The sequence below is a fragment of the Liolophura sinensis genome, chromosome 1 (assembly GCF_032854445.1).
Source record: "Liolophura sinensis isolate JHLJ2023 chromosome 1, CUHK_Ljap_v2, whole genome shotgun sequence".
Classification (NCBI taxonomy): domain Eukaryota; kingdom Metazoa; phylum Mollusca; class Polyplacophora; order Chitonida; family Chitonidae; genus Liolophura; species Liolophura sinensis.
The window spans coordinates 81764596-81789253 of record NC_088295.1 but is presented as its reverse complement, the minus strand read 5'-3'; the positions used below and the strand labels follow the sequence as shown (position 1 = coordinate 81789253).

The following is a 24658-nucleotide window of genomic DNA, read 5'->3' as shown; positions in this document are numbered from 1 at the left end:
AGTAGTCTGCAGAATTTTCATATATACCATCGATGAGTAGGCGTGGGCACTACAGTACAGAACTATAACCTATGTAGATATGCGCACATGGATATAGCTCATGTTCACGCTTCGTTGACGCATGGTGAATCATCCAATCCGGTGAACGTTGCGTGATTAGCATACTGCCATGACCTAGCCCTGTCAAAAAGGTCGACCTCTCCGTGAATCCGTCAGTTGCGGTCCTAGCCTTCTCGTCACAACATCAATATGGTTGCTCTTACCTTAAACCGAGGCTTTGTCCTCCTTGGTCTAGTCGTCGCTATTTTTGGGAATGTTGTCGAAGGTAAGAAATTTTTAGTGTTGCTTTTTTGGATTTATCTCTGACCGGTAAAATTGTGGATGATGTGTTCATGTGACTTTTTCCAAAATTTCCGAAACGAATTAAAATTTCCAGGAGCAAAGGTAGCGCAAATCGTTATAATTAACGGAACAGGTCATTAATATCTACAAAAAAGGGTAAATTGATATGTATAGTTCATTACAATCTGTTTAAAACACACGTTATGATTGAAATGCGCTGTGCAAAAATTGCTTTGTATGCAGTGTAGCTAGATCGAAACTATCTAGCTGATGCTGCTTTCCCTTCCCTCCCCAGAGGTGATTGGCTTGTCACCTTACTTTTACATTTGTTAGTTCCAAACCTTTGCTCGATTGCTCACTCAGGTAACACTTTAAGACAAGTAATACAAATATAAGGAGAGCAAAAACTGCTAAAACGTTCTGTCAGTGCGTTGTCTTAAAAGAAATAAAAATGACGTTGAAGTAGCGTGAAATTTTGATCAGCAGTTAGGTTTTTTCCTATTCGAATTCTATATGTTCATCTATGTATACATTTTCTTTTATGTATATCATTCTTGAATTTTGAAGCCTTTTTAAATACCGTAACTTTGAAACACTTTTGTGCAATCATACAATAGTCGAAAACATAGTTTAATATATGAAACACTTATAGTTGTTTATTAAAAAATTGAAATCATATCTATGTCTTTTTCTTATCTTCTTAACTTTCTTTTTCCACTCTTTCCGCGTTTAAAAACTGCTTCTACACGGAAACACCACTTGGTATAATTTTTTTACAAGATGAATCTCTTCTAGGTTTCGTGAATTGAACAGTTCGATATTAATGTACGTGTGGCAGGCCTTTTACACCAAAGTCACCAATTGGCGTTCTAAACAGCGCGTACATAGTGCTTACACTTGCAAATAGGCACCTTAGTATTATGCATCGGGTGCAAAATTTACCGGGTATGTAATACTGAAGTTACCATTTTCATTTTGCAGCCACACACTTGTAGAAAATCCAGTGTGATGTATGAAACACTTTTATAGTTGTTTATTTTCACATTTGTTAGTTTCCAACCTTTGCTCGATTGCTCACTCAGGTAATATATAAAGAGGGTAATACAAATATAAGGAGAGCAAAAACTAAAAACTTTCTGTCAGGGCGTTGTCTTTCTGTGCTTTGTGAAAATCTTAATGATCGAATGGTTTCAGCTTTCTTTAGCACGTGACCTGTTTTCCACGCCCCCATAAATGTGATACGCACGCCCACACTCTCATGGCAGTCAGAACTTTTCAGTTAATTCTTTTATTTTGTTGCAGTATGTGAATATTCTTTTTAATTTGATCACGACTTAAAATACGTTTCCTACACTGGTGCCCGTAAACCAAGGACTTATTTCAATATTTCTTTTTAAACATGGATTTTCATTCGGTAAATATTTCATAATCGAGTTTCTCCAAATTGTTTACACGGACAAACCTGGTACAGGAAGATGAATTTTTGATACATTTTTCTTATGATATAATGTATGAGGTGGACAAAATTTTAATTCCTAGTTAGGGCCCGGATATAAGTTCTAAAATAGTAATTCGACCATGTACTTCACGCTCCAGTATACAAATTTTCTAGTTACTTGTTTGCATAATAATCATTTGCGGACACCTGACATGGTACTTGATGTGATTAAAAGAACATTTGCTTAGATCTTGATTATATTAATAATTTAATCGCGCTAAGTCAGTACAATTCAGTTTCATACACTTTTATTTGAATATGAAGTATGCATTTATGCTTTAAAAGATTCAGTATTTCCTGAATGAAACTAAATTTCCAGGAAAGCACGAAAAATCACAATGCCACTACAACATAGGCCATGTCCTAATAACTGTTTCTGTTTTTTCTTTTTAAACTTATTTTCAGGTCTGGACTGTTATAAGTGCAAAACGAACGACCCTAATGACCGCTGTTTGAGAAAGCCGGACAGCACCTCTCGGGTGACCACGTGTGTGGGAGGGGTCAATAAGTGTGTTGTGAGGTTAACATATAACACAGGTAAGACGAATTGAGTGCTAAATGTATCAAGATGTGAATCTGTGGTATCTCGACGGGGCTACCTCATACATAACTATACCTCTTGGAATGCTATGCACAAGCTTACTCTAAATGTGTATAGACTGACCATGAGCGGATAATAGCCCCCAGCAAGCATTCCCTACCCCACTGACGCTGTATGACAAGTGGGTGGAGAATGTTGGCCGACCGGGGACGGGTTATAGGCTCAAACGCCTCCCTGTTTGTATGGCTGGTAGAGAGTCGTATTCTGGTTACCGCCACATACACCTGCGTGACCACTGTCTTATTAGACAGGTGAAATCAGTTTGTACACGGCAGCGTATGTGTATAAAAAGCCAAAGTAGGCCGCAGGGTCAGGGGAAACTGGCTGTAATGCGAAAAAACGGGACGAGCTATAGAGAATAGGGGAAAACTGCTGAAAGTTAATTATAGGGGGTTATTCCTGTGGACGTATATTGCTGTCCACTTCGTATCGACTATTTTCGTCTCTTTTTTATCCTTTTTGTGCCGGCCTCTGACCAGCTTTCACCTACCAACTTTCGGCCGCACGCCGATACCACGATATACACGTACATGCATGCTCACTCCACCTTTCACCCAACAACTTTCGGTCGTACTCCGATATCACGATATACATGCATGTTCACTGCACCTTTCACAAAGTTCTTGACAAAGTTTAACGTGTATGCTTGTTTTTGTGTGTTTTTTCAGTGAACAACAGGATGAGTGAATTTGAACGTGACTGCGAATTTAACGCGCCCATCGTCGGCGATGAAACAGAATGTCGCACAAATGGGCAGACCCGCGTGTGTCAGGTGGTCTGCTCTGAGGACAGATGTAATGACATCGACAAAAATGACGTGGAACAATGCGTCACCGACAACTGCAGCAGCGCATCTATCCTCATAGTGTCCCCTCTTCTTTTGATAGCATCTGCCGCCATAAAAATGCTCTTTTAAACCTGCACTATAAATTATTATGGACTGACTGTAAGCAATCAAAATTTGCTCAAGCCCGTTGCTTTAACAGAAACAAAAATGACGTTGAAGTAGCGTGAAATTTTGATCAGCAGTTATGTTATTTTATTCGAATTCTATCTGTACATCTATGCATACATTTTCTTTCATGTATATCATTCTTGAATTTTGAAGCCTTTTTAAATACTGTAACTTTGAAACACTTTTGTGCAATCATACAATAGTCGAAAACATAGTTTGATATATGAAACACTTATAGTTGTTTATTAAAAAATTGAAATCATATCTATGTCTTTTTCTTATCTTCTTAACTTTCTCTTTCTCCTCTTTCCGCTTTTCAAAACTGTTTCTACACGGAAACACCACTTGGTAACTTTTTTTACAAGATGAAACTTTTCTAGGTATTATGGATTGAACCGTTTGATATTTATGTACGTGTGACAGGCCTTTTCACTCTAAGTCACCAATTGGCGTTCCAAACAGCACATATATCGATATAGTGCTTACACTTGCAAATAAGCACCTTAGTATTATGCATCGGGTGCAAAATTTATCTGGTATGTAATACTGAAGTTTCCATTTTCATTGAATTACCGGTATTAGCATAATATTGAGTAAACTTGGTACCTATTCCCACTGGCACTGAATTACCGTAATGAACATGATACTCAGTGAACTTGGTACTTGACCCCCCTGGCAAATGAATTACCGGTATTAGAATGATACTGAGTGTCCTCCCACAATCACTTACGTACTGGGCGAGCCTGGTTACTTGACCCCATCTGCTACTGGACAGGCTGAAGAGAGTTTCCTCCCATAATCATCTACGTCCAAAAGTAAACATGGTTACTTGACCCACCTGTTATCCCCTCCCCCCCTCAATCCGCTACGTGTAAGAGTAAACCTGGTTATATAACCCCGCCAGTTTCTAAACAGACTAAGGAGAGTTTCCTCCGACAGTCAGCTAGTAAGCCTGATTACTTGACTCGTCTGTTACTCAATAGGTTGAGGAACTCTCCTCAACCTGTCACTGTAACAGCTGGGTCACAGTGAGCATGTGTAAAAGAGACCGATGTATTCACAACGTTGTCAGTTATGTCGGCCCAGTGTGGGCATACTACAGCGCCAATGTACCTCTGACACTGTCATCGTTTTGTTGGTTAGTGTATTGAGAGTTCCCCAGTTACTTTACTTTACTTTCAAAATACATGAGTGGAGTGGTCAGATACATCCGGAGTTGCCACAGTTTGAGTGTATTTGGTGAACACAGCCATGAGGACCAATACATTCTCTATTAAACAAGGCTTCTCCAACACTCGGTCAGTACCGGTAACTCTAAAGGCGCCCGAGCACAGAGAGCCTACAGATGGGCTCATCTTCGCCCAGACTAGGATAAAGCACATGTCTGACAGGTTTTCCAGTATTCCTGAAAATTCCCTGTCGTTTCAGGCCATTTACGCCTAGACTCTAGCTAGGCTAAGGGATGTGCACGTTCCTGATGCGGCCCAGACCTCACGAAGTTCTGTTAAGACCGTTTGTCGCAGACTGAAAGGTAGGGACAGCTGTCTGTTTTCACATCTGTAATCCTTGTTGAAACAGGAGTCCATTAACATTTTGAATCCTGCTACAGCATCTGTTACGTCTGTCTGACTTGTACTTGATGGTAAAGTCGAATTGTCCAAGCGCATGCAGTGGCCCAGCTGGATTCCAGTTTTGTTTTGTGGCTCCCAAAAGCATGTCCCGGAAGTTTTTCTTCTCGTTTATCTTTATCACCCACTTGAGGTGAAGTAACTCCAGCTTCATGCTGCAGTACAGCCTTGCACGACTTTTTCACTTGCATGTTCTCCACTAGCATACACGATGACAACGTTTCTGTTTCCATGCTACTGGATGATGAAATAGCTCCAAGTCCGTGACAGCTAGCGTCAATCTTTAGTACCGTTAGAATTCTGAAGCCACCATGATTGATAATGTCTTCACAAATTTTCACAATGACTATCTTGTCTGGAATTCTATTAACTGACATCATTAACCACTTTCCAACATTCCATATTTTTAAAACTTTATAGCTACTCAAACCATCAATAAAAACTATAAATTTCAAGTAGATTACTGATACCAAACAAGAAATCTTCAAACAACAAATACAGAGACAACTAATACAATATCTTATCTCAATATCAGTTTTAATACGCTTTGTGCTACGTTTATCAACTTTCACAACAAGTGCTTCCCTCTCACTTCTTTAACTCAAGCCGAAACTCACATCACTAAACCAACATGATTGCAACATGCGTGCTTATATATATCCTCGGAGAGAACAAGCTGTTTCGGTAAAAACTAATACAGTTCCACGGTATCATATCCCTCAACACCCATTTTTTATCACGTGTCGCCGCTCCTGTTGTGTGGTACATTGGTAGATTACAAAGCAAGCATTAAAACATACTTGACCTCCTTCAGTCCCGCAACGTCACCTAATTGCTCAGAGACATGAAAAAATTTCCGACTGTTTTTTCACGGCATAGGAATCGCGAGATATGACTATCTTCATCCATTCAAATGTCAAGACAGTTCATTTTATGTTAGCTAGGCCATAGGTATGCATTGTGTCCTTTGGACACAAAGTATTTGAGGTTTAATACATCCTGAGTGGTACAGACCAATACGTGACAGACGTGGATTGATGAAATATCAGTGTAATTAATCATCTTTTGGGAGGAGAATCAGAATATTTAAGCACAACTGAATCACCGGTAAATTCTAATCAAATCGAGCAGCGGATCAACTAGAGTCTGAGCAGTGTTGTTCAGAAAAATATCTTAGGAGAGATTTAGTTTTGTGCTCGGTGAAGCTTCAGATATATTAATGCATTTATTGCCTATTATATTGCCAGAATACAATACACATCAGGTATTTTTGAGGACATTTTTTAAAATGTATACTTGTCCCTAAAATCGTTTCCCGTATGTCACTAGGCCTATACAGGTGTAGGCCCCTACAGGAAAGCAGTATTGTTCAACGTCAGAAAATTTTGGAGATTTAGGAAATTTTATCTATCTATCTATCTATTTATTTAACTGAATGATGTTAACGCCGTACTCGAGAATGTTTCACTTATCTAATAAACTTATCCCATAAACCATCAAACCTTCGCAAGTCACTGACAAACTACCCAACGTGCAAGAAAGTTTGGGAAATATTACTGTGTGATTGACTTGAATCTGTTTAATCTTTTTTGCTACACCTGACAGTATGCATGTTGTAAACTTGATATATACATGACTAATACTTGAAACTGTTAACCTTTAAAGGGAAACAGTGATATGAACTCGTAAATGTCACAGCATTTCAGATGAGCTCTCAGGTGTACTTGAATTATAGCAAACGGTGTCAAATCCTGCGGTCGTGTGAAGACCACGGATCGTCATGTTCTGTAGGTTTAACCCACGGTAGGAAATTATGCTTGTCTTTCCGAGGGGTTTCCCTGGGTGTTTTGGGTCGATTTCAAAATAAGCTGGATAATATAACGATGGAATTTCATTATAACAGGACAGTCTGAATTGAGGTCACCATACGTGTTAAACTATTTCATTCCACGAAATTTTATGCTCGAAGACATCACCAGGGAGAACACTTATCGCGTCAACACATAATGACACCAGCTGACCAGATACACTCTCTAATACTATAACAGGAACCAGAAAGTACGGAGAATTTCAATGATGTTTAACTCGACTCGCACATGGGCTGACTCCAGGTGACGCAGTCTGCGTTGCTTTAGAACGACACGCTAGCTGTTGTTGTAAAGTCAGTGACCCAGAGCAAATATAGGGATATTTCGTATCAGGACAATGAACTTGCTCTCCCCGCCCCCCAAACACCCCCCCCCCCACCCCTCTGCATTTCTATGGGAGGTCAATGTCCTTTATAGGTGTACCTTCAGTGCATTTACAGTTTTACTTTTTTTTTTAATTGTGAAGACACATTTATATCGAGACGCCTTGCAGACATGTGGTTTTTGGTAGGTTTGCTCTCTCAGTGAGATGGTATTACCGCCTACATTATGGTTATAGGTTGACTGACTACAACGTCAATTTAATGATGACGCATTAAAATTATCCCCTGTGATGTATAAAGTATGTTACTAAAGAATTCTTTCTTAAAACACTGAGTATTAATTTGTCGACATTTTTCATGTGTCAAAATTATGCAACACGTGTTGTTATATGTGAGTGGCTTATAGTTTATTTACAAGTTGTAACATGTTAGATTACAAAATTCCGATAATGTCGAAAACAATTCCTAAAACTGCTGTTTTTACACAGTGTTAGATTACAAAATTTTCTAAGCGTTTTGTAAAATTGCTAAACTTTAGAAAGTGTTAGTACCTGACATTAGAAAATGTATTTCCTCCCCACCTCTTGCTGGATGTTGTCAAAATGTTGGATTTAACATTATTAAACTCGCATTTAAGTTTTAATGAAAGAGATTAGGATAAACGTCAGTCTTCTTTAGTACATATTTCAGTAGACTGTCCGTTAATGGCTTCTAAAATAAGTAGGTCATCGGTCGATCAGTCAGTAATGTATATACGCTCCATATATGCTCCTTGGAAGACATCAGCACAGTCACGGGATGAGATTATTCTGTTCTTCCGAGTGGGTACATCAAATAATAGCTTGAGTATCACATACCGGTTCCTAAATAGATATCTGAAATGCTGTCCTTGCCATTCGACGCTATCTGCTGATTATTAGACTCGGGTATGAGTCCTGCAGGGTGCCAATGACGAGGAAACGTGAGCGCATACTCCTTACAGCGCACGCGTCCGTCCCTACCTTTCGCTTCACTGCCACCACAAGAAAATTTTGTTCATAAATCTGGAACAACGCCTAGGTCACTGGGGTCACGGTGATGTGGCTGGAAGTGATGTCAGAAAACAAAAACAATCCGTCTCTAATAATACTTTACACATATGAATTCTCTTTATCTAGAGTATGTACAACATAATTCTAACTAAACAGTTTAATGGATGAATGATGATTAAATAGTTCCTCGGGAGGAGACAAGTGATTAGGCTAAGCCTAAACAAATCTACTTGCGTCCCACAGGCTCCAAAGGTCAAACTTATCTATAGGTGGCAGTGATATAAAGCGAAAGGTAGAGAGCGACGCATGCGCTGTAAGGAGTATGACGCAAGTGCAGCGTTATCATGAGACGGTTAGCCATTACAAGTTATCTCCCCTAGTAGCCCCCGCTAGTCTAATGAAGACTTGGCTGTTCTCCACTCGGTGTTTCAAATAGCAATTGAAAGTAAGCCGGAATCGTCATGCAGTGTTTTACGTCATACCACGGTGGAAAGTTTATTGGTGGAGGTACCTAATACACCTCGCTAATTTACAGCTGATCTAGCACTGGCAGTCTATGTTACATGTCCGTGTTAAAATGGAGTATTAATTGCTTACTGTAGACGGACGTAAGCTGTACATATGTGTGATGATTAAATATGTTTAAATGAATGTTAGTGGCTGCAGTGGACATGCATGTTTTCAAGAGCGACATTCATCGGGAAAATCAGAGGCTTTGGTCATTCATAATGAAGTTCTCATTTGTCACGTTGAATATGTCAGTTTAGATAATTTCTTACGATTTAAAAACTATTTCGATGCACTACAGATCCTGTTGTACACTGTACAGTAAGATTCAATTTGCACGCAGGTCTGTGAGCAAACTACAGGACCCAACACAAAGGGAGGGAAGACGTCAGTGACGTGTCACTGAATTGGCTGGGCGATACAGTGAAGGGCACAGGAGGGTCTTACAGAGTGGTTGCACGTGACATCAGCAATAACAATAACCAGTCAGCCATTTTGGAGTCCTGTTTACAGGGGCTGGTATAGCCATAGTATTTCAATACGGCTGTCAGAAACAGGTCATGCAGCCCCTCTATTTGTCTGCAGCGTTGTCCACCAAATTTAGACCATCATTAGTTTAATCTGCTTAGTGTTCATAACACAACAGAAAATGCGAATAAATGTGTAACCGACCTTTGTCAGGTGTACCTAATAAACAGCTTGACTTAAAACCAAAGCGGAAAATATCAGGTCTTTGACCTTAAACATGTTAGATCCAACCAGAAAGTCGCCACGATATGGCTGGGATATAATCAACTATTCATTCTAACCAGAGAGTCGCCATGATACGCCTGGGATACAATCAACCATTCTTTCTAATCAGAGATTCGCCACGATATGGCTGCGGTATAATCAAGCATTCATTCCACCCAAATAGTCCTCACGATATTGCTGCGATACATTCAACCATTCATTCTAACCAGAGAGTCGCCACGATATGCCTGGGATACAATCAACAATTCATTCTAACCAGAGAGTCACCAGCATACGCCTGGGATATAATCAACAATTCATTCTAACCAGAGAGTCGTCATGATATGCCTCCGATATAACCAACCATTCATTCTAACCAGAGAGTCGCCATGATACGCCTGGGATATAATCAACTATTCATTCTAACCAGAGAGTCGTCATGATACGCCTGGGATACAGTCAACAATTCATTCTAATCAGAGATTCGCCACGATATGGCTGCGGTATAATCAAGCATTCATTCCACCCAAATAGTCCTCACGATATTGCTGCGATACATTCAACCATTCATTCTAACCAGAGAGTCGCCATGATATGCCTGGGATATAATCAACCATTCATTCTAACCAGAGAGTCGCCATGATACGCCTGGGATATAATCAACATTTCATTCTAACCAAAGAGTCGCCATGATATGCCTGCGATATAATCAACCATTCATTCTAACCAGAGAGTCGCCATGATATGCCTGGGATACAATCAACAATTCATTCTCACCAGTAAGTCGCCACGATATGCCTGGGATATAATCAACCATTCATTCTAACCAGAGAATCGCCATGATACTCCTGGGATATAATCAACTACTCATTCTAACCAGAGAGTGGCCATGATATGCCAGCGATATAATCAACCATTCATTCTAACCAGAGAGTCGCCATGATACGCCTGCGATATAATCAACCATTCATTCTAACCAGGGAGTCACCAGCATACGCCTGCGATATAATCAACCATTCATTCTAACCAGGGAGTCACCAGCATACGCCTGCGATATAATCAACCATTCATTCTAACCAGAGAGTCCTCACGATATGGCTGCGATACATTCAACCATTCATTCTAACAAGAGAGTCACCAGCATACGCCTGCGATATAATCAACCATTCATCCCAGCCAGAGAGTCGACACGATACGCCTGCGATATAATTATTTCATTCTAACCATTCGTCGTAACCAGAGAGTCGCGACGATATGACTCCGATATAATCAACAATTCACTATAAACAAGAGAGTTGCCACGATATCACCACGATATATTCAACCATTCATTCTGAATCAAAAACTAGTCAGATGAACTTCAGAGATTCAGCAACTATTGATACAGAATGCCACCCACTATTAGTGTAATCAAATGCTTGCTCCTGTTTGTATTATATGTCAATTAAGGTTTATTATGATATAGGCTAAACCGGTTGTTTGTTTGTGCACAGTATAAAGAATCGAATATGAATAGAGTAAATGTTGTTATATCAATAATGTGAACACAACCTGTGGTTTATATCATACACACATATACAGTAATATTTAACGTAAGTACCATTTTTACAAGTTAATTATCCTATCAGCTCAAAATTATGACTCACGTCCAATAAAAGTGATCACTTATAACCTAAAATCCAAGATTAAAATCATCATTGTATAAACTCGACTTTATATTTCTGAATGCAAACCATTACTTAATTGCTATGGTGCAGTCTTTATATTAGTATTGTATACATAACAAGCCAGTCTTAGATGAAATGGAACAGTGTAAAATTACCCGTCAGTTACAGTCATGAGAGCTTTTGACACCTGAACATACAGAAGGGCAGTTCGCACTTAGCAACAATCAAACAAATATCAGCTATCATGTTAGAAAGTATAATTACAAATGGGTCTTTGGGCTTATCTGTATGTTGTTTGACTACGGATCTGGTACGGTAAGGCAAAGAATTGGTCCCAGGGCGGTACGATAAGAAAGTGTCAATTTGAAAATCCCAGCACAATTCTGTAAATTTCCAAATCAAAAGTGTAAAACTTGGTGGAAGCACCCACAAAGTTGTATGATCATAAAAGAAATAGTTGCTTAGTAATAACCTACAAAACTGCACTCTTGATCAAAAACGCCAATTTTTCGTTCAAATGAGGCACCGTATTTTTAATGTACCGAATGAAGATCAACGTTAACCACAAAAATATCTTTACTGAAACCTTCATGAGCGTATTTCTAGGTGCTGTCAAACTTTCGTTTTGGTTAACGTTTGTCTTCATAGGTAAAGCATAACCTTCATAATGGGATCAATTTTGTCATATTTTGGCAATGTTTAAAATCCGCATTTTCACCATAACCTATCGGCCATATTTAATAGTACAGTCACTGTGGAGAACAGGTTGCACCTCGGAGAAGAGACCCTTTTGTGTGGGTATAGATATAGACGGCCTTGCACAAAATAAGTGTATATCATGAAAGAATGGGTATGCTATGGTCTTACTAAACTTTGGCAACTATGTCGAAATCATACGTGGATCCTGTTTGAGACTACATGTGACTCTCGATCTATCATTGACATTAACATGTCATGCGTACCGGAAGAATACGGCAGAACGTTCTATTTGTTAAACATTTACTTAATTGTGGTGCAGTGATTTTACCTACACTACAAAATGTCTATTGCTAAAACAATATTTCAGTGTTTAATACAACAGGCTACCATTTTTTCCATTTTATGACCTATACATCGCTTCAGTGCATGGTTGGAGTTTTACAAGTCGCTTACCATACAGCAGGAGAAGAAGAGTAAAACAAAACTGAAAAAGGAAGTAGCCTTACCAGTGTGACAGCAGTTGTCACTCACAGCTATAACCAGTTTTGAGGTGCATAGTTTCCTGCGCTGAACCGGTTCACAGCCTTACCCTACCAGGCCCTTTGAAAACTCCAAGATTGTGTACATTATTCAGTGTACCAAATATCTACTTTGTACAATTTAGCGCATGTGGAAATAAATATGGCTTATCCTTCATGTTAAAAAATAGTTTTTAACTTGATGAATTGGCAGTGTAAGCATAAAATTTGATGCACGTTCCAAGGTTGGTATCTGTATCAAGTACTACTTTATTGAGATAAACTTTAGTATATTCCCTGTCTAACAACTTTACCTGCATCAAGAAGCTTGTAAGTTATCAGAAAGCACAACTTCTTGGTGATCTGAATACAATTATCGGGCTGTGCCCATTTAGTTGAACTGCCCGTGGAAATCACATATGAGCCCTGGAGATGTCATAAACACAAATGATATATTTTAAATTAAATCCAAAAATAGGGTTAGCGGTTAAACCAGCTGCTCTTTGCATGTGACACCCACCACCACAACCCTCGGGCAATAATGCTGTGTAAATTCTCTGACACTCGCGTCTCGGCTGTCTGCATTTGAAATATTCTTGCCAAATTTGTATCTCCAAGAGGTGTATTTATATGTTATCTGTTATTTAAAGTTTTTTTACTATTTAGTTTGGCCGGAAGGCAGTTCAATAACCGACTGGTTACAGTAGCCTGGCTGACATGAGACAGGCAGTGTGGATAACTAATTGGTTACAGTAGCCTGATTGACATGAGACAGGCGGTGTGGATAACTAATTGGTTACAGTAGCCTGGCTGACATGAAAAAGGGAAAGTGGAGATAACTGATTGGTTACAGTAGCCTGGCTGACATGAGACAGGCAGTGTGGATAACTGATTGGTTAAAGTAGCCCGGCTGACATAAAAGAGGGAAAGTGGAGATAACTAATTGGTTACAGTAGCCTGGCTGACATGAGACAGGCAGTGTGGATAACTGATTGGCTACACTAGCCTGGCTGACATAAAAAAGGGAAAGTGGAGATAACTGATTGGTTACAGTAACCTGGCTGACATGAGACAGGCAATGTGGATAACTGATTGGTTACACTAGCCTGGCTGACATGAGACAGGCAATGTGGACAACTGACTGGTTACAGTAGCTTGGCTAACATGAGACAAGCAGTGTGGATAACGGATTGGTTACAGTAGCCTGGCTGACATGAGACAGGTAGTGTGGATAACTGATTGGTTACAGTAGCCTGGCTGACATGAAAAGGGAAAGTGGAGATAACTGATTGGTTACAGTAGGCTGGCTGACATGAGACAGGCAGTGTGGATAACTGATTGGTTACAGTAGCCTGGCTGACATGAGACAGGCAATGTGGATGACTGACTGGTTACAGTAGACTGGCTGACATGAGACGGGCAATGTGGATAACTGAATGCTTACAGTAGGCTGGCTGACATGAGACAGACAATGTGGATAACTGATTGGCTACAGTAGGCTGGCTGACATGAAACAGGCAGTGTGGATAACTGATCGGTTACAGTGGCTTGACTGACATGAGACAGGCAGTGTGGATAACTAATTGGTTATTGTACGCTGGCTGACATGAGACAGGCAATGTGGATAACTGATTGGCTACATTATCTTGGCTGACGTGAGACAAGCAGTGTGGATTGCTGGTGTATGACAGACATATACATAGACGTAGGCTTTGGGCACAACCAAACTGTATTCACAGTCTGTCATACACAAAATATTGTACATCTATACACGCCGCAATGTCAAACTCGTTAAAGGTTCTCCTAATTTATCCCCTCCATAAAAACCAGACACTTTTCCTTGTTATCTCTCGCCAATTTTTGAATTGGACTTTAGTTGTTTTCAGCTATCATCAGGTCCACGGGTTTGGGATATCCAAATAATGGTATTTGATTTTGACTTGAGTACTAAGGGAGACAACCTTTAAATCTCAAGCTGTTCTCCGCTACATAAACATCACGTTGTACGCGGTTATACGTGTACTTTGTACGTAAGTGTATCTGTCCACCTGATGTCAGAATGCTGTGACAGGGTTGTGCGTCAGGTCTGTGGTCTTTCGTTCAAATTATGTTGAAGCAAAGTTAAACCGAAAGTAAAAATACAAAAAAAACCTACTGTGCTCTAATACTACATGTAAGCCTCTAATACTACATGAAAGTGTCTTTCTTGTACGAAGCCACATTAACATCCGATATGTTTTCAGTTACCTAATAGCCTATATTCTGCGGTGATTTTTTTAAAAACCTTTTTCACTTCTCCATGGGTGGATGAAAAGGGTGCAGATACTGTCTCTCAGACGACTCTTGGCACAGAATGTACAAAGCGTTTGTTTCTTTAAAATAGAAAATAATTGTCTCATGTAATGTTATTCATAAATCTGCGTCTCTTGTTTCTGACACTGGGCATGTCAAATCTAACCATTTCTTAACCAATTGCTTTCAGTACGTTTAAACATAAGATTTCTGACAGACACTAATCACTTTTGCTCTGGGCGCCTTGGATATTGAAGTAAACAAGACCTCACAACGAGCTTGGTGGATCTTGCTGAGATTTCGTCGTCTTCTAGTTTTACTCTTAGAACTGTTTTGAAAAGGAAATGAGAAAAGCTCAATTTAGATGCTCTGCATTAGACCGACCGTAAGTGGAATGCTTAAAATGTCACAAATAAAAGGAAGAAAATACAGTTAAATTAGTAGATGGATTTACGTTTGTTATCAGCACCTTACTTTAAAATAGGATGCTACTGAATCTTCAGTCCATTTGAATCTCTTGCCTTCTATGTTCTAAATATATTTTGGGCGGTGCGTTAAGAGACACGAAGCATATCAAAACTGTAAAATCTGCAACTTCAAAAGTAAACGGTTTGATTGGTTTTGTTTCAAGTAAGGACTATAGCTGATAAGCTGGTTTTGTCATTAATTTACATTAATATTTTGTTACTACTATGATGCCTATGAAGCAGTGCCTGTCGGAGGTTTGATGAAAAGTATTTCACTCAGTAAGTCTTTAATCAAAACTGTTTCACCTCGGCGAATTATCTGATTTGTCATCGCCATTGCGAAATATTTGACTCAGTACAGAGTAAGACCAAAGATTTCGTACCATCCTTTAGTACTTATTTTCGACATAGAGTGCTTTAACGTCATATGGTATAATTTGTAAAATGTGCACTCTAGCCTGCCTTAGCTGACAACTATGTACTTTGATGGTTGGTGATCATTTACACAATCTCTTAAACTCTCCTGGAGGGCGTATGTTATGGAAAGTACTCGAAAACTCACATGTCATTTGATCAATGCATGACGTTTGAATTTGTCCGTTGTGGAGTAAGGGTTCGCCTTAAATTAGTAGCAGTGGAACATCAAGAGAATTCTCCCTTCCTTATATTTTCTGAAATGTGTCACATTTTATAATACTTTATTACACCTCAGATAAATCAGGTAATTAATTTGAGAAATGGCCTTTCCGTTTCCCATACAAATAGTATTTCTGTCTATTGTCTGCTTGTTTTAAGCCAGTTAGGCATGGTACGATCACCAAAATCTCATATACATTTCTTTAAAACAGTGCTTTGGTAACTGGGCGTTGTCATGTCGATGGAGTGGCCTCCTGGACGAATTCATGTCACAAAATGTCTGCCCAACCTGCATATTTCGAGGCCTGACGTCAGAAAAATACCTCCGCGGCCTTGTATTTCAACTCACGTGATCGTCATTGATTGGTCATCGATACTTCGCGGAGTACACCTTAAATCTGGAATAAAAGCTTTTCTCACACAGATAGGTGCGTCTGGTTCTTTCTTGCACAAAGACGAGGAGGTAAAACATGGCGCCGTTCAACCACATAACAATCGGCAGAGCTTTCGTTCTCCTAGTTTGCTTTATTGGACTGTTTCCCAGTACAAATGCAAGTGAGTATAATTTAACAACAAAGAAATTTCAGGATCGGTGATGACCATTATTTACCAGTAAATCATTCAGCGCTAGATTTACCACAGTTTGGTGCTAATCCGGATGTCTTCTTTGCGGGATTATCACAAGAGATTTAATTCGCAAGAAGTTCAATTCAAATCGCTGTGACAATTTTCACCGATAATATTTAAAGTAACACAAAAATGTCATGGTAAAGCGAAACATTAACAATCCGAAAATTTTTTCGCAGAAGATATCATTTATGCTGCAAGTTTCTTTGAATCATCTAAGAAACCAACAAACGTATTACTACGATGCGGTATTTTTGTGCGCTTGGTTTTCATTGGGGAACCTTTACGGTGGAAGTAATTCGAGCCCAAGCTGTGCAGTCTGTTTTTCATTCTTACCTTTGCGGTGATGATTTGCGGACAAACTTGTATGTCTTCCAATGCATTACCAGTGAACAATTATCGCTCCGTTTTGGATCCTAGTCGCCATTGCGCAGGAAAAGGTACCCATTTCAACCACATTAAGCAATATTACGAATACTTCGCAGTCGGTCTGGTATACAACTAAACTAGTAACAAAGGTTGTGACATGGTCATTTTGATGTTATAACAGAAATTATTTGATATAATACGTTTTTCGGACAAACGTCACCTAAGACTTCATGCTGAATGCACAGATTCTAACACCCAGTTAGGATATGCTACGAAAACATCGGACAGTTGACAATGACGTCTATGCTGACACAGCGGGGATTTAGGATGCTTTCCTCTGTAGTATCCATGATATGATACCAGGATTCCGGAGTTGTTAGGAAGATAAGGCTGGCCAGACTTCGCATTGATCACCAAGCTACACACCCATATACACATAACGTGTAACCCAGTCGATACATGTTCAGGATTTACACTGGTTATATGGGATAAGGACAAAATAGAGAAAATCTTATACGCCTCGGTACATCTTGGCCGCACGGTATATACAGGAGCTGCGGATAGCCTCTAATCAACCGTATAGTTTTCTCTCTGACGTGGAAAAATGAAGTAATGTAATCAACTATGAACTTATTGTGAATTTCACCGGTCGTTCAAATGATTTAGGGAGAAATTGCGCAGAATAATTTAAAAGGTACATATACCCACATTAAAACTTATATAAATCCACATAAAAGCTTGTATAAAAGTTGTGAATAAGTAGCGCTTCTACATTAATGAGGACAAGGTGTTTAAATATAAACCTGAAGGCAGAGGCAGACTTTTGTAAGCATTAGGAATGTCAAGATTTTCTTAGACAAGATTTACCTTATTTTATAATGAAAAGAAAAATGTACTTTAAAATATTATGTACCTCGTTTTGCGAAGTGATAAAAGGCCTGTTATATTTTTATCAGGTAAATTCTGACTGACTGATAGATTGCCGTTTTTAAGACTATACTGTCTTAAATTTCCATTGGATAAATTCTAGCTAAATAAAAAATAAGCTATATATCCCTACTCTCAACTCATATCGTAAATTTATTTCATAAACATATGCATGAAGGAACATACTTATTTTGATTTTGATATGATTTCGCAAGATATATGGTCATTATTATTACTAGTTTCTCAGATTTTTTTTACCTAAAACTGCAATGGCAGTCACATAAAATGAAGTTTTATTTACATCTTGATTGGGTGACTCATGAAAACAAATCTGGAATATCCATATAATTCTATACATCGTATCAGTGAAATACTGTTTTATCAGCATTGATATATGTTGAAGGATTTTTTTTCTTCATTAAAATGTTTACGACGGCTGCTTCACAAACGCTTTAATCTTGGACAAAACTTGTTGGTTTTACTTCAAGCCCTTGTGGAATACTTCCAGAGGACAAGCTACTGGAGGTACTGCATTTCTTGTCCTTTAATGATTTCCAGAAAGCTAGCAAGGGACCAGTCTTCAGTGGTTTGTATGGCAGTTTGGCTCCTTTGACCATATGCACACGCCGTGGGCACGATGTTTTGTAATATTTTGTCGTAAGTTGTGATATTGCATCGGTTATATTTCGTCAGTCGTGTAAGTATTTTTCATTATAGCTGAATGTTACAGGCAAAACGACGAGGTAATGACAACCCCTGGGCAGTGACATACCAGTTATGTTCTTGTGAGTTACGTCATATCTCGACACATGCGGAAATCATTCGAAATAACATATATCGCTCAACCACGAAAAACATACGCACATTCCCAAACAAATGGGATACATGACTCAAGGAGACGGTAAAAACCATACGGAAGCTAACTGAAACTACCGGTCTTTCGCCAATTCTCGTGCAACCATTTTATCTTGAGTAAGGCAAATTTTGCATCGCACAGGATGAGTGGGTAAAGATTCATCGACCAAATCCACGCTTACGTCAACAATGCCGTGTGGCCATCTCCTGCAAAACAACAATCACATAAATCATAAGCGAGTCTGGAACAAATAGATATAGTTTAGCGACAAATGATTAAATGGAAGGGGATTTAATACTATTAATAAACGTCACACAATTTATTAATAAAATACGTATTTTCTCATACATGCTGTGTCTGTTTTTGTAATTTCAGCCATGAAGTGTTACGAGTGTGAAGGCATGACCGCAAGCGACTCGTGTGCCACCAATGCGAGTAAGGCAAAACAAGTGAATTGTGGAGGTTTAAATTTAAGCAAGTGCAGCATCACTCGTGTCTCTAACAGCAGTAAGTATCACATCAAATGTGAAGTGGGACTGGTAAGTTACACTGTTAAAAATGACAGATTCATCAGAAGATTTGCCCTTTGTGACTACTGTGCAGTCCTGCCTCAAAGGCATAAATCTCATGTGGAATCGGGTGTTGACTGTGTTTTCATATAAGCTTTATTTAGCATTGAATCATTAAACGAAACTTATATTGTTTCTCGCTCATGATGAGACCAAGTATTTGCTTAGTAAGTGTATAGTGCATACATGCATTATTGTGCAGTGGGGAAAAATATACTTTTTTTTCCTTTTTTCCTTCTGTGTCTTTGGCAGGGGAGATAATAAATATAACCCCGTGGCCGTTGCCATACACATTTGGGACAACGTACACCAACACATACCTAAATATGCATGTATAGATATACCGGCATGCAGGCATTGCTAATTTGTACAACAACAACAACAACAACAAAAAAAAAACGATACACACATACTTTATCTAGTATGTATCTATTCTGTAAGTATATATGCACTTACACGCGCACAAACAAACAAGCTGAAATTTGTACATAGACAATGACATGAATACCGCTAAATATAACTCGTATATGTGTCGACACGACAAATCGAACAGAGCGAATATGGCGTTGTTTAACTCATTGATTCACGAAGGAGGTATTAACTTGTAAATCTCTTTGTGTCTATTATAGATGTGGATAAAAAGTAGGTAACAGTTCATTTGGTAAATTTTTGTGCACATTTTATATTGGTTCTTTTACTGTTGATGGAAAAAAGGCTTTTTGAAAAAAGTTTGTCTGACAGAGAAATGGGGTAATACTGTTCTTCGGTCGCTGTGGATATGGATTACGTGTAGATGCTAAAAATGGAAGTCTATGCGAAAAGCAGTGAGGAGGGTGGGAATGGGTGATTTTGAAAAACATACAGAAATTCGGAAGATACACTTCTTGTCAAACCTGTGATAGTTCTGAGGGAATCTTTTTGGATTTTTTATTGAGCCGGTGTGCGTGGTTTTCGGGAAGATTATTCCATACAACATCTGCATATTCTAAACTAGGTCTTACAAAGCTCTTGTACATTATTTCCAGACTCCTTCTGTCTCATTTATGCTTAAGGGCAGAACAGATTGGTGACTCTCTTGTGGCTGTAGCTATTATATTTTCTATATGTTCATTCCAAGACCCGTCAGGAGAAAACGTAACACCAAGATGTTTATGTGAATCGGATGGGTTGATATTTGCAGTTCATGTGATTCGGATGGGTTGATATTTGCAGTTCATGTGATTCCGATGGGTTGATATTTGCAGTCTGAACGACGGTACCATCACACCTTCGCCTAGAAAAAGTTGGCGGCATTAAAGTCAACAAACCACTCTTCATACCAGTGTTCAATTCTTCGGAGAAGAGATTGATTATTTGGAGTTTCCAAGCAGTTAACTCATATTAGGTTATGATCTTGTCCAGGGAAAGACCACTGATATTTAGTGGTTAATAATAATAATAATAATAGCTGTTAAAACAGTGATGCCGGGGCTCAAGACGGTATTTTGGGGCTATTCGGCATCATTTCCGGTTAGGTAAAATTTTCCTCCTTTTCTAGAGATGATGCCAACTTCTTGTTTTGAGGATGTCACTTCCGGTTTTACAAAAATTGCATTTTCTGATTCACCACAATTTGCCACACATCATCTGTAGAAATGTTGACTGCATTATAGTTACAGAGTGCGTCATGCGTGCAACATTTCTACGTTGAAAGGTAAATGGCATGATGTTCTATATGCAATTCTTTATTTATTGCTATAATTCCTCCGGTGCTCTTTGTTTTGTGTACATTCTCTCATGATTACATTATATTATATTGTATTTTATTGTATTATATTACAATCGATCCAGTGCACATAAAATTAATCCTATGCAACCTAGTTAATTTACAGGCATGTTTTCATAACACGTCTTTGTTTTTTCTTCCTCACAGAAACGAACACACTGGAAAAAATTAAGCGCGAGTGCCATATAAATGTGCTAAACCTTGGGAAGACGGGATGCGAAGAGAAGGATGGAAAAAAGACCTGCACAGTGTTTTGCGACAAAAATTTATGTAACGATATTGAGGAGAGCAAGGTGGACGAGTGTGCCGCAAATAACTGTAAAGGAGCGGCCACTTCCACACGCCCGACGTACTATCTCTTCACCGTAATTATGATGACTTGCCTAAAGATTGTCTTCTGATTGAAGACAAACAGCAATGAACTAATTCATTGTAAAGTTTCATTTTAATAGAATAAAACTGAAGCTCTTTAATATACCCGTATAATAGATAAAGTCTATCAATGTGTACTCATGCGCAAACATGCAATAAGTTGGCAAAACTGTAATGATTTTTGTTGATTTAACATCGTTAGGCTAGAGTAATGACACACTGTGACACACCTGTGTGGCCATTTATCCTATGTAGAAAGTTCTAAGCATACAGCTACGTCAAGTAATTTCACGTGATAATCACGAAGAAAAGAAATCAAGTAGGCCATTGGCCGATAACAGAAAACAAATGGTAAGTTTTGTTCTGATGACGCCATGCACACCTGCTCTTCCATAGATAATTCTGCCCCTTCCCTTTCTTACATTTCTACGTTTGTAGAAAATGCTGTTCATATATCTGAATCCCTTTATATCTGAATCATTGTACAGTGTAGCGTAACCTTGTCCAAAGTTGTTAAATATTAATTCATAAATCATATGTAAAATAATAATGTTGGTATCTTATAATAAGCAAATACTATTTCACAATGTAACTCTCTTGGCTAATTTTGTTAATAAAACTCAGAAATTACGAACTGCGCTTATTTTCATATATATGTATATATAGTGGTACTATAGGAAATTATTATTTTTGGGGGTTCACGTGTGATATTTCTTTTGTCGCTGCAGTTAAGAGAAGGCATTTCATTCCTTGTCAGAAAAAAACGACCACATAAATAGTGAGCCATCTGACCTTGTCTATGAGTCATTGAGCTCACCCTTTGAATCATGTCACCGACTGATGGGGAGATTTAAATAGGTTCATCATAGGGTGGATGACTTAAAGATGGTTGTGTGTTGCGTGGGGGTATTGTGGAGAAGGGCTGGCTTTAAAAGCGTGTCTTGAAGCTGGTTGTTGATGAGGGTATGGTAGAGAAGGGTGTGCAGGACGTGATGACATGAAACTTGTTGTGATGTGGATGTTGTGTAGAGGGGTGTAATGAGCGTGACTTACAGCTGCTTGTGATGTGAATATTGTAGAGAAGCTGAATAAGTCGTGATTACCTGAAGCTGGTTCTGATGTGGGTATTGTGGAGAATGTGTACAGGGTGTGACATGAAACTGGTTGTGATGTGGGTATTGTGGAGAATGTGTACAGGGTGTGACATGAAACTGGTTGTGATGTGGGTATTGTGGAGAATGTGTACAGGGTGTGACATGAAACTGGTTGTGATGTGAGTATTGTGGAGAAGGGTGTAAAGGGTGTAACATAAAACTGGTTGTGATGTGGGTATTGTGGAGAATGTGTACAGGGTGTGACATGAAACTGGTTGTGATGTGGGTATTGTGGAGAATGTGTACAGGGTGTGACATGAAACTGGTTGTGATGTGGGTATTGTGGAGAAGGGTGTAAAGGGTGTAACATAAAACTGGTTGTGATGTGGGTATTGTGGAGAATGTGTACAGGGTGTGACATGAAACTGGTTGTGATGTGGGTATTGTGGAGAATGTGTACAGGGTGTGACATGAAACTGGTTGTGATGTGGGTATTGTGGAGAAGGGTGTAAAGGGTGTGACATAAAACTGGTTGTGTTGTGGGTATTGGAGAAAAGGGTGTACAGGGCGTGGCAAATTGGAAATGACATGGCCTGATTTCAAATTATGGCTAAATATATGGTTGTCTCTTTATTCGAGTATATAGATGGATCACCTGGGGCTGGTTGTGATGTAGGTATTGGAGAAATGGGTGTACAGGGCGTGGCAAATTGGAAATGAGATGGCCTGATTTCAAATTCTGGCTAAATATATGGTTGTCTCTTTATTCGAGTATATAGAGGCGGGTGTCATTGGACGATGATGGAACTATGGTAAGATAGAACCAGCGAGGGTAGACGGGGGCGTCCTAAACAAGCAATCATCAGTAAACATTGCGAACATCGACTTTGCAATGTGGCGATGTTGCGATGACATTCATGAAACCTCAGTTCATTGTTAAAGGCAAAGGAATCACTGGCATGAAGTACATGTAAGAACATAGACAATTAAACACTGTCCAGAAACATAGATCGATCTATTTTTAAGACGTTTAGCATAGTAAAATGCACTTGAAAACTTCTGCGGAGGCCTTTCTTGACCATGTACTGTGATCAGTGACAGTCATCTCAGGTTTTTGGTACTTATTACATATGGGCTATTTGACTTCTGAAATTACACCGGTAGATCTGAGCCACGAATACATTTGTCGAATAGACCTTGAAGCAAACTGTTTCAAGGAAAACTTGCAAATGTGACGTTACCGATGCTCACTGGATCACAACTGACCACCGTAGAATCCAATGTTTTGTTATGATTTTTTTTTCGTTGGAGAAGTTCGAAAAGAGTAAATCAAACTACTTTCCTGAGCGGTGTTTGAAGTTCTTTCATGTGACACATATTTCATTTTAGAGTTCCGTATTTAATGTACAGTTTAACTGCTAACAGACTGGTTTTGGATTGTGTTATTCGTAACGGTATGAGATTACGCAATCACGAGATGTCAAACTTGTTAAATTTTCTCATTCTTTGGAGAAAGTTCCCTCTCCATGAAAAGTAAGTTACTAGTCTTTCCAATATCTCACCAATTCTTGAATTGGACGTTAGATGTTGTCAATAATAATCTGGTGCGTGCGTTGGGAATATACAAATAGTAGAATTAGATGCTGAGGCAGAAGAGATTAACCGAATTGACTTGTGTACTAGGGAAGACAACCTGTAAATATCAAGCTGTCATTCCACCGCTATATTCACATCTGTTACACGTTTATTTATTGATTGACTTGACTGGTTTTTTACGCCGCACTCAAGAATACTTCACTTTATATGACAGCGGCCAGAATTATTATGGGAGGAAACCGGGTAGAGGCAGGGGGAAACCCAGGACCGTCCGCAGGTTGCTAGAAGACCTTCCCACGTATAGCCAGAGAGGAAGCCAGCATGAGCTGAACTCACAGGAACCGCATTGGTGAGATGTTCCTGGGTCATTACGGCGCTCTGGCACGCTACCCTACTTGGCCACGGAGGCCCTATCTATTATACGTGTACGTGTGAGTAAGTGGATGTGTCTATCCTATGCCAGAATGCTATGACAGGGTTGTGTCTGGGATTTTACGGTCGAATTATTTTGAGAGCAAAGCTACCCAAAGCAAAAATACAGACAAAACTACTGTGTTCTAATACAATATATACATCTCTTCCTTGTATGAAGCCAAATTAACGATTTAAAATCCGGTATGTTTTCAGATAAGATACCCTGCTTTTTGCTTTTTTGGATTTTTCAAATCTCAATGCATGTGTGAAAATGGTACAGACATTATATCTCAGACGACAGTTGA

General features: G+C 39.1%; 2 protein-coding genes across 2 annotated transcripts; both read left to right on the top strand.

The window, feature by feature from the left end:
* The first annotated feature begins 230 nt into the window (after nt 1-230).
* Nucleotides 231-3632, top strand: LOC135462042 (uncharacterized). The gene is made up of 3 exons (XM_064739379.1): nt 231-325; nt 2246-2377; nt 3110-3632. The coding sequence occupies exons 1-3, from the start codon at nt 250-252 to the stop codon at nt 3355-3357; spliced, it is 456 nt and encodes a 151-aa protein (XP_064595449.1). The 5' UTR covers nt 231-249; the 3' UTR covers nt 3358-3632.
* Nucleotides 3633-16177: 12545 nt separating this feature from the next.
* LOC135461672 (uncharacterized) lies at nt 16178-21883 on the top strand. Its single transcript, XM_064738863.1, has 3 exons — nt 16178-16319; nt 18919-19050; nt 21025-21883. The coding sequence occupies exons 1-3, from the start codon at nt 16235-16237 to the stop codon at nt 21276-21278; spliced, it is 471 nt and encodes a 156-aa protein (XP_064594933.1). The 5' UTR covers nt 16178-16234; the 3' UTR covers nt 21279-21883.
* The last annotated feature ends 2775 nt before the right edge of the window (nt 21884-24658 follow it).

Bases quoted from the DNA above. Each gene is read 5' to 3' on its own strand.
- LOC135462042 (XM_064739379.1), top strand. From the start codon at position 250: ATGGTTGCTCTTACCTTAAACCGAGGCTTTGTCCTCCTTGGTCTAGTC. The intron at 326-2,245 runs GTAAGAAATTTT...ACTTATTTTCAG, and splicing joins TTTTGGGAATGTTGTCGAAG to GTCTGGACTGTTATAAGTGC. The intron at 2,378-3,109 runs GTAAGACGAATT...GTGTTTTTTCAG, and splicing joins GAGGTTAACATATAACACAG to TGAACAACAGGATGAGTGAA.
- LOC135461672 (XM_064738863.1), top strand. From the start codon at position 16,235: ATGGCGCCGTTCAACCACATAACAATCGGCAGAGCTTTCGTTCTCCTA. The intron at 16,320-18,918 runs GTGAGTATAATT...TTGTAATTTCAG, and splicing joins GTTTCCCAGTACAAATGCAA to CCATGAAGTGTTACGAGTGT. The intron at 19,051-21,024 runs GTAAGTATCACA...TCTTCCTCACAG, and splicing joins CACTCGTGTCTCTAACAGCA to AAACGAACACACTGGAAAAA.